Source organism: Toxorhynchites rutilus, chromosome 1 (assembly GCF_029784135.1).
Source record: "Toxorhynchites rutilus septentrionalis strain SRP chromosome 1, ASM2978413v1, whole genome shotgun sequence".
NCBI classification, from domain to species: domain Eukaryota; kingdom Metazoa; phylum Arthropoda; class Insecta; order Diptera; family Culicidae; genus Toxorhynchites; species Toxorhynchites rutilus.
This window is the reverse complement of record NC_073744.1, coordinates 190,984,675-190,999,979: the sequence shown is the minus strand read 5'-3', so window position 1 is coordinate 190,999,979 and position 15,305 is coordinate 190,984,675. Positions and strand designations below refer to the sequence as shown.

The 15,305-nt window shown below is 37.1% G+C and overlaps 1 protein-coding gene across 1 annotated transcript in view; it reads left to right on the top strand.

Moving 5' to 3' along the window:
• Positions 1-14,730, top strand: part of LOC129761906 (DDB1- and CUL4-associated factor 10 homolog) — a 70,720-nt gene extending 55,990 nt beyond the window's left edge. Inside the window, exon 6 of the mRNA XM_055759750.1 lies at positions 13,434-14,730. Within this exon, the coding sequence (XP_055615725.1) occupies positions 13,434-14,198 (765 nt within the window). The 3' untranslated portion in view covers positions 14,199-14,730. The remainder of the gene's footprint in view (positions 1-13,433) is intronic.
• Positions 14,731-15,305: the final 575 nt, after the last annotated feature.

The following is a 15,305-nucleotide window of genomic DNA, read 5'->3' as shown; positions in this document are numbered from 1 at the left end:
TTCAACGGCACTAACGTTCGCCGTCTCAACGCAGTATTACTTGCGTCATTTTTGTTGAGAATTTTATGCCAAGCAACACGCCTTGAATGTATTCTGAGTGACAAGCTCAAAATGTGTGACCAATGTGAAAATCAAAAGAAATTTCTTTGTTTATCTAACTTTATTCACTATAAACATCATTACATTTTTTTGAGTTAATGTTTATGTTCATTATGAACAGTGGATACGAAACAAACAAGAGAGTGAATTGTATTCCGATGGATTTCTATGTGTATCATATGATGTTGTCAAGAGCTGTGTCAACAATTTATGGTCGACATGTACACGAGAGGAGAGCGAACGACTGCGATTCCTACGACACAATCAACAGAAGCGGTGTACAAAGGAATACACTCTCTTGCGAGACATTATCGTGAGCAACGTCAACACAGCCTTTTCTATTGTAATGTCAAAACGCAATTCATTTTCATGATGTTGCAGCATGTATTCGTGAAAATGGTAATGGATTCTCAGGTGGAATAAGCACGCTTTTGAGATCAAAGTTATATATTAAAATTAACTCTAACGTATCAGAAATGTGTTCTATGTAAAAGGTTTACTTTTTTACATTCCCTGCAGGTCGGTTAAATTTTTTAACAAAAATTGTGTCTGATAATGATTTCATATCCATATAAATAAGCGCAAAACTCGAGGAAGGAATCTTCCGATTTAAGCCGTCTTTTTTTGTATTTTGTATCAATGTTAAGATGAAAAAAAATTGATTTTTTCTTTGTAAAACTTCGAAGAAAAATGGGAATTGAATTTCCATATGTTCTACTATTATTCCATTTGATGTTTTCATTCCATTTGAAATTCATTTTGGTTCGGAAATGGTTATGGATTCTCAGGTGGAGTAACACAATCTTTTATCTTAGATCTTCTATATCAGGATTGGCCAAGGCGCCGACTATGGGCGACTGGTCGTCTGCGTAGTCATTGCAGCCACCTACCTTTCTAACATGTAGTTTTCTTTTCTTGAAATACTCGTGTACAACGAGAGCGGTCGTATTTTGGAAAACATTACCCTGAATTGGAAAGTTACTGTTTTGGTACATCGCCGTTTATTTTTTAAATTACATGTAGTCCGCAGTGCTGCTAACCTTGGCCATCCCTGTTTTATATAAAAATAGCTGACCCGGCAAACTTCGACCCTCCCAAAATTTATTTTTCGTTATCACATTCACGTTTTTTTTTTACCAAGCGCACGTTCGTAGGTCCAATCGCAGAACTGTTCATTGATTGATTTTCTAATCTACCCGTTAAAATTACATTTTACTACAAAATTCCTAGTACTTCTACCAAAACTCGTCATTATAATATCAGATTATTTTCAGACACAATCCTCGTTCAAGATTTTTCAACCATTTGCAAATAACATGTTTCTAGAATAAATGTTTTCAATTCCTTTCTCGAGTTTTGCTCTTATCAACACATTCGGTGATCCATTTTTATTTATATAGATAGATGAAGATATAGGAGTTTTATCACATTAAAAAAAATTTCAATTGTCATGTTTGGTTGAAATATGTGTATTATTTTTACGGGACCCCCTCTCCATCTCAGAGAAGCGAGGGGTGTCTACCATCATAGAAACATTTCTCATATTCAAAAACCTTCACATGCCAAATTGGCTCCATTTGATTGATTAGTTTTCGAATTATGCAGAAAATTGTGTTTCATTTGTATGGTAGCCTCCCCTTAGAAAGGAGGGAGGAGTGTCGAACCACCATAGAAACGTTTATCGATCCCTAAAACCTCTATATGCTAGGGTCAATTCCAATTGGTTGATTAGTTCTCCAGTTGTTAAGCACCCTCCCCTCCTCATCTTTAGAGAAGAGAAAGGAGTGTCAAACCACCATAAAAACATTTATTGCTCCCTAAAATCTCCATATGTGAAATTTGGTTCCATTTGCTTGGATAGTTCTCGAGTTATGCAGAAATTTATGTTTCATTTCTATGGCAAACACCGCCCCCCCCTCCTTAGAAAGGTAGGAGGAGTGTTGAACCACCTTAGAAATGTTTCTTGCTGCCTAAAAACTCCATATGCCAAATTCGGCTCCATTTGCTTGATTAGTTTTCGAGTTAGGCAGAAATTTTGCAAAAACTAAAATGTGTAAATTGTGTTACTATCAGTTTAATCGGAAATTAAATTTCCTTTTCAATTTTGTTTAGCTTTATATAATAGCGGTATTGATTTGGGAGTTACAGCTGTTTTTTTCTTTATTAAATCGTTTATTTTTACAGGCTTAGTTACATAAGTTTAAAGGAGCCAAACTCCTATCTGTATTGTTACAAGTATATATAAACATTTTTCATTAATTCTAGTGTTAATGAAGTAGAGAACCGATTACTCGCGGTTTGCTCGAGTTTAGAAGGGTGACATTTTTTTCAGGAAAAGGAAGGGATATAAGGATATGTTGACAATGTTCACACTCACATTCATCATACTCAATTGTTAAGCCTATCTTATATCTAATATGTATTTACATTTCACCTTATTCTATTGTTAGTAAGAAGGGATTTGCTTTCTCGCGAAGGAAAAGGAAAAGGAGAATATAAGGATATAAGAACAATCACACACGAAGATCGATAACTTTTAGGAGGACATATATTTGAGACATGTAATCAAGGTCTAACCGAGCCACTGACAGTTCTGCTTGAGATTTTGCTAACGATCCTAGCATCAATCATAGCACCCGGCTGTTTTCACCACTTGTTTACATCGACGAATATATTTTTTTCCACTATGTTTTGTTGGAGAGTGTATGTATACTGACAGATTTCTACTACGAGGTGTTTAATGAAGGATGAAAGGTGGGAATGTTTATGTTTATATATGATTTATCGTACGATTTAATTGAATGCATAAAAGATGTCAACAAAACTGGAGTTAAGCACCTTTTTGAATTTGAACAAATATTGATAAGAGATTCCCAGCAATTCTTTATGTTTATTGCGTGATTTGGTTACTGTATAAGTTGTTTGAAACGAAGGTTTAGTGTAATGATTTTATTTTGAGGATTATATTCACAAACATACAAGTATAATTAATATAAATTGCATGTATATGATGCGCCTGCCAGCCCATACATGCAAACGTGGAAGCGATATACATATTTTTTTACGAACGGATTTAAACGATTTGCATACCAATCAAATTGGAAATTTTCTAAGATTTTTTTTGTTTGATATGCTATACATTACAATCCCATAGTCTGTATATGGTTTAAATTGATGAAAATTTGAAGCATTCCCTCTTTTCCATACATTTGTTCTGTCCATTTGTGTACTTTCCCGAACAGAGCTGTCAATAACGGGTATCTTATGCAGCCGCTAGAACAGAAACAACGAAGGGGGATAGCGGGAAGAGAAAATTTGCGAAGTAAACTTCACCCTTGCATAGCAAGTAAGCTGTCACTAGCGTATAAGTATTGCATCTCCTCTGAGGAAAATTCTCAGAATCTTTCTGTGCCCGAAACAACAAAGGTCGCTTATTCTGCTCGTTTTGTGTTTAATGTTTCCCCTCGAGCTGTGAACGCTAGCGAATATTTCACTTGATGTGCATCTGGCATTGTAATTAACACAACCATCCGAGTCATGGCAAAGAAGGCGAAAAAAGAGAAGAGTGCAAATGATTATAGGTCGCTTCTAAACATGTTTGGTGTTTGGTTTTTTGTGTGTTGCTTGTTTTCGTTGCGCGAAACATAGAAACTTAGAAAAACTTTGTTGACGGCTTTGAACGATAATCGAGAAACGGTCATTCTCGCGATACTTCATTTTTAGCACTGTAACTGTGTGCATCTGTTGGACGCGTGTTTGATGCTTGTTGAATGACGATGCACTTCTTTTTCTTTCGAATTATAGACACTTGAAACTAAGACAGTTCATTCGTCTTTGATGGCGATGCGCGAGGATGCCTCCTGGTAATTTTTAGTGCAATGCATGCATTGATATAAAGAAACAAATTGCGACATATGACCATTTAGTGTATTGTTCTCGCAAAGGTAAAAAATGATCGTTGCTTCTCGAAATGATTCTACAAAACTACGCAAGTCATTAAACCTTTTCAGGATCTCCGGAACTTTTTTCTCAAGAGTTATTTATTAAATTTCGACGTATTCACAAATAATATTCGAAATGATAAACCATCAAATTTCAAAAGAAAAAGGATTGCGTAGTCCTACGTTCTAAGCGGTCGTGTCTCGGATACAACCCCTCGAATTTTTTACGATTTGCTGGGCAGGCCCGAAGGCAGTTTTAAATTGTTAAAATATGAATGAAATTTTTTACTTCATGTTATTGATTACTTGAAACATGTAGTACTGAATATTAATTAACCATTTTTATATAAATTTTGCGATATTTCCACTAAAGCACAATAAACAATCAGAAATGACGTATCCGATTGTAACTCTTTCGTATCATATGTAAGAGCTTCAATTGCCCTAAAATCATATTTCAGATAGCCGTACGAGATCCCATCGGAGTAATTTTATAACCGTCGCCACCACTCGTATCAAACATTTATATCCCTAAAAATCCCTAAATTGATTAATTCCTATTTGTACAAACATAAATGTTTATAAAAGTTCTATATACATACAAAAATGGTGATTCCCCGGGCCGAACATTTTACTTTAATATTTTCCGCCATTTTTTTATAGCAGTTGTCGCGGCCCGGACCACATCAAAGGAAAATACACAATGTAATTTTCAACACTTTATTTAAATCTAAACAAAACTTTAAAGTTACAAAACAACAAACACCATTTAACACTAAAACACTAAACACATTTAAATCAACACACATCCTGAATCCGCAACTGGAAAAGAATAATAATTAACGCATCTACATATTTGTTTATTAATCGATACTCACCTTTTCATCGGGAACAAAACATAAAACATTATTTGTACAACACACAATAATCACAACAAATAAACAATAACATCCCAATTGTCATAGAACGGGAACGGATGGAAACGAACCCGCTATACAACGCGTAATTGTTTATAGCGAACTTTCGAGAAGGAACCCGACCAAAGAAACAATTGCTAAAGGCTATTCAAATGACTATGGGCCAATAGTATAAATAGGGCACAAAATGTCAAGAACAAATCAGTCACAATAAATCCGTCGATCAGTATACATCAAGCGTCTTGATTATATTCGATCATATCTCATCACTTCTACATCGGGTAGCCAGTCTACTCTACTTCGGAACTTTGCTCAGAAACTATCTGGGCGGAGACATTGGCGCTGTAGACAGGATTAACGCTGTAATCCTGAAAATCAAACCACAGTCGAAACATGGATCGACTTCGAAGAAGACGTTTTGCGGTGGAACGGCGGTTGCAGAAAATTGCTGCAAGAGTCAACGTTTTGGACTGCTACTCAGCCAGCAGCGATTATCTCAACACTGAGCGAGACAGTTTGAACGAAGCATTTGGAGACTACCTGGTCATCTTCGACGAGCTACTGGAGGAAGGCAGCGACGATATCTCTACCTTCGAGCCAGTGGAACACAAACGCAGAGCGCAGGAGCTGTACAAGTCTACAGAGGCCACGATTGATAAGCGACATCGCATTGCCTACCACAGCGACAACGTACCAGCTATCTTCTCGGTCCAACTGTTGAATGATTCATCGGCATCAGATGAGTATTCAACTAATCCGCTTCAAGAGCCTCACCATCCAATGGATTTGCCGCAATCTACAATTTCGAACGTACTAACGGAAACAACGATGGACGAGCGATATCGCACACAATGTTGGGACGATTCACATGCTATTGGTTCGGCCTCGTTAAATAGAAATAACGATGAATCTTCTGCAACACATCAGCCGTTAGATACGCTGTCACAATCTTCACCGAATACAAACGAGTCAACGGACCGGCGAAGACGCTCAGCCTACCATCGAGACGACGCACGAACGACTACAAAGCACCAGCATATTCCCAGTCAGGTCGGTAATCCAACAAGCTCAACAAAATCAACTCAACGGCATGCAGGCAGACTCACATCGTATAGTAAAGTTTCTGATCCTGCATGCATCTTGGTTTACGAGCGACGGAGAACAACCACCGCTAATCACTACAAATCAGTAAAGGCAGCGATGGACAAGCGATATCACTTTGCCTTTAATAACACATCAACAAATCTCAACATGTTAACGGAGATAGCGATGGACGAGCGATCGTTTAATTCTCCATCAGGACAACGCATTGTACACATTAGCATACCCACAGCAGAGAATCAATCGGTCAGGACCTATATCGTCAACGATGTTTGCAATTGATCCAGGTGGACAGAAACTCGTATCAAAGAAATCAACGCAACTTATTTCATCGAATCGCAACGGAAGTCAAACTCTACACAACTCAGCAGCAACATATCGTATCGACCATCGCATCGTAAAATTAAGCAAATCCTACATCGATTCATCACGGCGGGCGGTAGCCACCCAACTGGACACTCAAAACATCGACAACAAAAGTCAGTAACAAGGATCAACTTCCTAATCCTGCATGGTGGGCGGCAAATATCGAGCATGGAAAATACCAAAATACCCTATCAGCGAACATGAAACGGACATCAAACCTATTACCAATACTCATCAACGTATCAGAAATCAAGAAAATTGATACCCAATTTTGATGGGCGGAATGTCGCGGCCCGGACCACATCAAAGGAAAATACACAATGTAATTTTCAACACTTTATTTAAATCTAAACAAAACTTTAAAGTTACAAAACAACAAACACCATTTAACACTAAAACACTAAACACATTTAAATCAACACTCATCCTGAATCCGCAACTGGAAAAGAATAATAATTAACGCATCTACATATTTGTTTATTAATCGATACTCACCTTTTCATCGGGAACAAAACATAAAACATTATTTGTACAACACACAATAATCACAACAAATAAACAATAACATCCCAATTGTCATAGAACGGGAACGGATGGAAACGAACCCGCTATACAACGCGTAATTGTTTATAGCGAACTTTCGAGAAGGAACCCGACCAAAGAAACAATTGCTAAAGGCTATTCAAATGACTATGGGCCAATAGTATAAATAGGGCACAAAATGTCAAGAACAAATCAGTCACAATAAATCCGTCGATCAGTATACATCAAGCGTCTTGATTATATTCGATCATATCTCATCACTTCTACATCGGGTAGCCAGTCTACTCTACTTCGGAACTTTGCTCAGAAACTATCTGGGCGGAGACAGCAGTGATGAACGTATATTCGTATGACAACAGACTTATTATGTTATTAGGTATTGCCTAATAATTGTACAGTAAGTAACCTCTAATTCGACATTAAGTTATTTGGACGGACATGTAATGGGACACAAATAATTGGACATTTTCATCTCTAATTGGATATTTTGTAAACATCGAGTTTGATACCCAAAGTATGGCCCCAGATTGAAAGTAGCCACCAGATGTGAACATTGTACCACTATCATCGTGAATGTCCAATTACAGACCAATCAACTCTAATGCAATACTGAGTAGTGACTCGGTATGTCGAGGATTAGAGGTAACTTACTGTATATGCTATTTGGGTGCATCATATACCACTAAAAATATCAGATATTCGATGCTCTATATACAATTTAATGTTTGGTGGGTTGGCATACTTGGCAGCTTGGTTTGTCAAGTTCATAATCTCATGTTTACAGTTTTGAGTTAAGTGCAATTGAATGACGAAGTTGAACTAATTTATTTTTGTCGCTATGTTTATCAGAACGCAAAAGATCGGCAAACAGATAATCTTCCGTTCTTAAAAGTTAAAAATAAAAAAAAAGCAACGTGAAAGTTAAACACTTTTCTTGAAACATACATGTATTTACAAAAATCTATAATAATTATTATAATCATCAAGAACGTTTTCCGCCATTAGTTTTTTGGTTGTCTGTAGTAAATCGTATATACGCATGACAATAGTCGCACTAGATGCATGTATAAGTCGTATATTCATCCATCCAATCATCGTGAATACTGTTGCAAGTGGAAAATAAATGTGTGTTCATTGCTTATGATGCGAACATAAACAACACTATAATACAGTAATTTAAATTTTATACGACATGCCGAGGCACCACTCAGTGTCGCTTTGGAGGCGATTTTGACTTGTAATTGAACATTGACGATGTGAGTTGTATAGTGTCTACGTCTGGTGGCAACTTCAATGTGGCGCCATAATTTGGGCCCCAAACTAGATGTTTACAAAAATGTCCAATTAAGCATTACAGGTCTGGCCAATAATCCAAACGTCGCATTAAATGCAACTTACTGTATATAAACAATATTTATTCCCAGCTGTTTTGAGGCATCTCGCACAAATTGACAATATCTAAGATAAGATCAGACAATAGGGGGTCTTTTACGGACCAAATTTCTGTCAGATACGGACCAAATTTCTGTCAGTCGTTCTGATTTCTGATTGGTCGATTTCGATAAATTTTGTAAACAAAGTCGATTTTTCCAGTGTTGCTAATAAAAATAAATTACGTTGGGTTTGTATTGAATTTAGAAAAAAAATGAATTTAATTGATATTACGATACTTAGTTTAGAGGAAATGTGAAGGAATTGTATACACGTTTTACCTAATTATTTTGTTACTATATTTTGATTGAATTGAAAAATTAATATATATATATATATATATATATATATATATATATATATATATATATATATATATATATATATATATATATATATATACATCCATTTCATGTCAAACCGATATAGTGCTCCTCAGATTTCCATGAAAAGTGGTAGTTTCTTTCTTTATTGCAAAATATTAGACCCGTATTTTTTATTTTTTCGTTAGGGTGACCTTTTCTTATTTTAGGGTGGTCCGAAAAATCATTTTTTAGACGGCGCCAGTGGTTGTATGGTTAGCGTAACAGCCTCACAATCCGATCGGCCTGGGTTCAATCCCAGCTGGCGTCGTTGGGATTTTCTGAGGCGAAAAATCTCTGGTTACGTCTTCCTTCGGAGCGGAAGTAAAAGAAGTTGGCCCGGCTCATGAGTTGTTGAGTCTGATAGGTAGGAACAGGTGGAGTCGCCTCCCTGATGTCGGTGATTGGCACTAAAGTGGCGGAAATAGGCCGACGAAAAAATAAGCGAAGAAAAATCATTTTTTTCAACTTTTTCCTAAAAGTGCCTTTTTTAAAAATTCATAACTTTTGAATCACTGAACCGATTTAGATGATCGATATATCAAATTGAAGCCAATTAATCTTTTTTGGAAAAATATTAGGCTTGCCAAGAAATCGAATTTTGTTTTCGTAACTATTGATTGTAGTTGTTTTTTGTTATTTTTATGTTTTTTGTTTTTATGTTTTTATATTTTATGTTTTTTCTTGAAAGCTGAGGATTTATTACATAACATATCTCGATATCAGATAGGCTTTTTTGTGTTTTTGAGTGACTTTTCAAAGTTAACCGGTCGTCCGTAAAATCATTTTTCCACTCTTATCCAAAAATAATTTTTTGCAAAAATTTATTACATTTGAACTACTGAACTGATTGAGATGATCGACATATTAAATTGAAGCCAATAAGCCAATCTTTTTTGAAAAAATATCACACTTACCGGAAAGATAGGATTCTAGTCGCATAGGTCTAGTCTAGTCACATAAGAATATTGAACGAAGACTTAAAACATGTTAAATTTACAAAATAATGACTCTAAAACGAAAAAAACACCTCTCTAGAACCCTCTTTCCAAGTTCAATACTTTTTTCAATATTTTTTCTATTAAAAATCTACCTCATTGGCTTCAATTAGATTTACTGATCATCTGAATCGGTTCAGAGGTTCAAAAGTTATGATTTTTTGAAAAAGTCATTTTTGGGAAAAAGTGGAAAAAATGAGTTTTCGGACAACACTAAAATGGAAATGGACATAAGTTTAGTTTAATAATAATCTATTTGGTTTCTGATACTAATATATTTTATTTCTACCATGCCATGCTCCTGCTATCAAATTTTCGTTTCCTTGTTTTTTTGTTTTCTCCGCTTTTTAAACGAAAAGATATAAATTTTTTTATAATGTCATTCCTTGTTTTTTCACAATGGAATAAAGTGGATGGCAAAACATACATTTCTCCTGCCATTTTCTTCGGCAAATCAGCTTCGTTAGGTTCCAAATGCGATTTCATATTTCGGAATAGAATTTCCATTGCTAAGAAGAAATTAAAAGTCTCATCATTCACTATGCAGATGGGAGAGTTAGAAGCTGTAGCTCGCAAATATGAAAAAAGAGACGGTTGATACAATCTAGGTTGTGTTTTGCTGACTACCAATCTCTTGTTACACTGCTGACATGTTCTTTCCCGCTGAATAATTTTTTTGATGATGAAACCAGCTATATAGAACAACGAATTTTGTTCTGTTCTGTCGAGAAAAGTTTTCGCTTCATCGACGGTGTACTCATAGTCGAATTCAATATTCATATCATCCACATTATCACTAGAATTAGATGAAGCTGAAATTCGATATGATGTCGATGCTGCTTCATTGTCCATCAATTTCTGGGCTGAACATTCTTCACGCCGCTTTGATAGCAAATCTATCAATCCAATAAGATGTTGTTGTGTATCGGCTGTATACGAAGCATTCGGTACTACGGTCATGTATTGCGAAAGAGTCACAATTTTCAAGTTATTGCTGAATTGCAATGGAGTTGGGCGTCGTTGCTTTGCACGAATCAATGAGAAAAGACTCTCCAGACAATCTTGGACGAACCGCGATGTAAATATTTGTGGGTGTCCTTCATGCAAAAGTCGATCTGTCAACCTCACAATTGCATTCGTGCAAACGATTACACTTGTTTGCCATGGTTTCCAATGTCCGTGTCCTACTTGGAGATCATACATTAACCGCACCATGGTCTTCAGATGAGCGATATCCTCGTCATATTTCATAGGATCATTCAAACAAAATACTTTTTCTTCTGCCCTATTATTGATAAGCTCGAACCATCGAGCAAAGTCTTCTATGAAGCATGCGGTAGTAAGAAGCTCCGGTAATTCTCGTATTTCCGCATGAAACTTCAATGCTGCAGCCACCGTCCTGTTGCAATATTTTGTTGCGTTGCATACTTTCATTTTATCTATTGAAGATGTTCTGTTGTCAAAGCACACATCCGAGGCCGTTAGTCTGTGACAAAGCCGCAACGTGTTGTTTATTTCGGAGTTCACGATTGTGGTTAAATGGTCTCGATGAACAATATTGGATGTTAGCTTTTTTTCACGAACATACCAATCCGGAACTTTCAGGTAGACATTGTTCAACCAGCCATGTACTGTATTTTTAAATACGTGTACGGGATCGGGTATGATCTCTAGCATTCTGTTCTCAGCGTTTGGATGAGGTATCGCAGCATTTAATGTCTCATTTTTGCGACGAATATCGAGCCCCAAATCCTTCCACATGCGCTGGTTTTCGGACCCGGAATCTGTTGTTATAAAATGGACACGCAAACTGATTCCCTCTGCTCTTGAAACTGCAGACAATACAGCATTCTTCAAAAACTCTTTTTGTATAGAGTTGCCGGTGTACTCGAAAGCAACCACCTGTTTCCAGCGCGCTGCGATTCCAACTAGCATGAATACCAAAGCTTTACAGGCTAAAGTTTGGGACATAGGAAGCGTTGTTGTTCCAACAAACTGCTTCGTATTTTGGCAAAACTCATTTGCCTCGTCTATGCTCATTTCGTCTAGAACCAATCCGCAGTCCTTTTCTTCAACCGACATTGTGGAGACTTTATGTTGTAGCAGCTCGAATATATCTTCAAGAATACCTACAAAATATCATTTCATATATTAACATGCGATGAGACATATGATTATAATTACATACCAGGACTGAAACGAACTCCTTCAATTTGGCGTAGTAGAGTCCTCGTGGATGGGAACGGGAAGCCTTTTTGAATAAGCTTGTCGTATCCACCTTGACATGCAAACCGAATTTGTAAATTTTCCGTAATCGTTTCATTGGACCAACGTTTCACTTTTTTAACCTCTCCTGTTAATAGCTTAATTTGATCTTCTCTGAAAAGCTTCTTCAAGGGTTGTTTTACACGAATTCTCGAGGTCAGATATCCGCATTTTTTCTTCCATTGTTTTACAATTCTATTAACGGTTACATCAATATAAAATATTAGAAAATAACATATTTTTTGACACACTACCTTTTCAGCTTGGAAATTTGATGTTTCAAACGAAATATTTCTTCCTGTAGTTGTTTATCTACTTCATATACGTCAACCAAATCATAATTGTTCTCAATACTTTGTATCTCTTCCCATTCCTCATTCGCGGATGCAGCTAAGGTCGGAATTTTCGTAACTCCATTTTCATTGTATTTCCCATCAACAAAATGAGCCTGTATATATACTAGTATTAGGATATGTTTTAGAATTAGTTTTTAATACTTACGCTACATATTCTTGTGCTTGATTTGATTTCAAAGAATGGAACTTCTAATTCACTGTTCACGCAAAATCGAATCCATTCTTTCCGAATATTTTTGTCTTGAGGGAACCGATAAAATTTATACTCAGGATGAGTATCCGTCCTTCGCTCACAATTTAAGGCTTTACACTTCATTTTTATTTTTGAATTACGTTTTGTATGAATAAAATGGCTTCCTAACGTTGTTTTGGTTGTATTCCTGCTCATATAATAAGATAGAATGTTTTGGTTCAGACAATGAGAATCTGCATAACGCTGTAACGGTTGTCAGATTAGATTTATTTGCTAAAAAAAAATCCCAAATTTGTTTTGGAAACGATTATATTATAGATATGGGTATTTAAAAGACTTATTTTATGCTTTTAAAGCATATTTTTGAGATTGTCTATTTGAAAATATGCAATAATTATTGAATTCGCACCAACCAAATGTTACGATTCATTAAAATAGAAATTTGAAAAATCCGATATTTTATAATATTTGGCAGCTCTGGCATCTTCATGTCATGGCTTCGTTTTTGGACGACGAAGAAGAGTAAGAAGCCAGTTGTCTGGTCTTGTCTTAGGACAATATCATTCAGTTGTCAGTGCAAGTCGGTGCAATTTTTAGAGTGTAAAAAAAGTTCACTGTTTACATAAAAGCAATCTCGAATCGGCCCCACTTTTTTGCTTGAAGTTACTATCCCCTGATATTATCACTATTTACAGCTGTTTATAGTAATGCATTTTTTCTGTCATAAAGGTCATAAAGAATGCATCTACAAAATCCGAGCCAAATCAATAAATACAAAAAAAGTTGACCTCCGAATTCAAATGATCGACTTCAATTTCCCGACATTCTCTTCTGATGCTCGCCTATGTTTGTGTGTTTCAGTGGAGCTGTATACACGACATCCAGGAGATCTCCTTGAGCGAGGAAATGGACAGCGACGACGAAGAGGATGGGACCGCCGCCGCGGCCTCCGAGGGTGACCAACAGGGTGAGAGCGGTAACCAAGATGCACATACGGCCGGCGAAGGCGGAGGAGGTGGGCTGGCCAACATGCCGGGAGCAGCAATTGTGAATATCGCCCTGGGTGAACCAGCAGAACCGAACAACGCCAGTGGAAACCGTGTGGGATCCAACAACCAGCCGAATGGCGATTTCCCTACGCCGAGTTCGGACATCTGGGCCGCCGAAGTGTCGCTGCGGAACCGAAATCTTCGGGTGGAAAATACTCGGTCGCTTAATATGGCCAACGTGTATGGTATCACCAGCGGGCTGATACCACTATCCCCAGCGGAACATCAGCAGAAATTCCAGCAAACGATAACGGTCAACGTGAATCGAATGCTGTACTACATAGAGGAACCGAACAAGGGCAAAGGCTTCATCAAAGAGCCCTGCTTTTCGTCGGACGGGCGAATAATCTGCTCCCCCCATGGTTACGGTGTCCGACTGTTGGCGTTCAACGCGCAATGCAACGAGCTGCCGTTCATCGCGGACCGGGAGAAAGCCAGCCCGAAACTATTGTACGAGATTAAAACAAAACACTGCCACTCGGACGTGGTGGTTAGCTGTAAGTTCAGCCCGAAGTTCCCTCTGCTCGTATCGGGCTGTCTACGCGGTAAGATTGTATGGCATCAGCCAGTAGTGTAAGGAACCAAGTGGTTCTGGTGTGTGATAGAGAATGAATGCGATGGATGAAAGAAAATCACAAAATTCCACAACACAAACAAACAAAACAAAAAACAGGAATGAGTACGAAAGACGTTTGTTAAGGTACTTATTTCGAACTATTACTTTTACGTTGTTGAATAGATAGATACAACAGATTACGCAAGCGACTTAAAATTAAGTCTTCTGTAGGGCCACACACACACACACGCATGATGTGTGCGTGCGTAGAGTACTCCTCTGTGCTTATAAATTTATGTATCTAGATTTACTAGACAACCGAATCTTGCTCCCTCTGAACGGAGAGGATGTGTTTCTTCGGTCACTTAAAACTCCCAACTGTTGCTATATGTTGTGATCGGCGAAGATTCAGTCAGTTCGATCGGAATCAATGCAATTGCAAGAGATGATAACTTATGGTGAAGACTGGAACATAGCGTTCAGTTTTATGATTGGATACAATGTTGAGAAAGAAACCCAAACTAAACATAAACATCGCAGTGTACAGAAACAAGACTCAAGAGTTTATTTTTTACGAAAGAACGTCCCGTAAGATTGGAAGTGTAACAGTGTAACAGTTGATGGGAATAGGATGTATCACGATGTAACATTGAATGTACAGAGTTCGGTGGAGACACTGCGTTACTCATAATGAGCAGTGGTTCCCTAGACATTCGCGTTTAGCACAGTTGAAATATGGAGAAATACCGAGATGAAGAATAGAAGGTGGGAAGATTCACGGGTTTTGGTTGTGTTGAACTTTGATTGTGTTAGTAGCCAGGAAGATAGGAAGTTCACATACCAGTTACTCAAATGGTACAAAATTGAATGTGTCAACGAATAACGTTGAAAGAGGATATACAGAAGCTAATTACAGATTTCCAAATCATATTTTTCGCATCATGAAAAAAAACGAAACATCACGAACTAAAATGTTTAATTATTTCTTTGATTTCAGATATAGTATTCTAATGTCTACTATGTTTGGATTCTAGAGCAACTTCATGGAAGTTTGACAGTTGTCAGCAATTGTAATTACTTTTTCACAATTAAGGTGCTAAAAATTTCAGTCGTCTAAAAATAAGACGC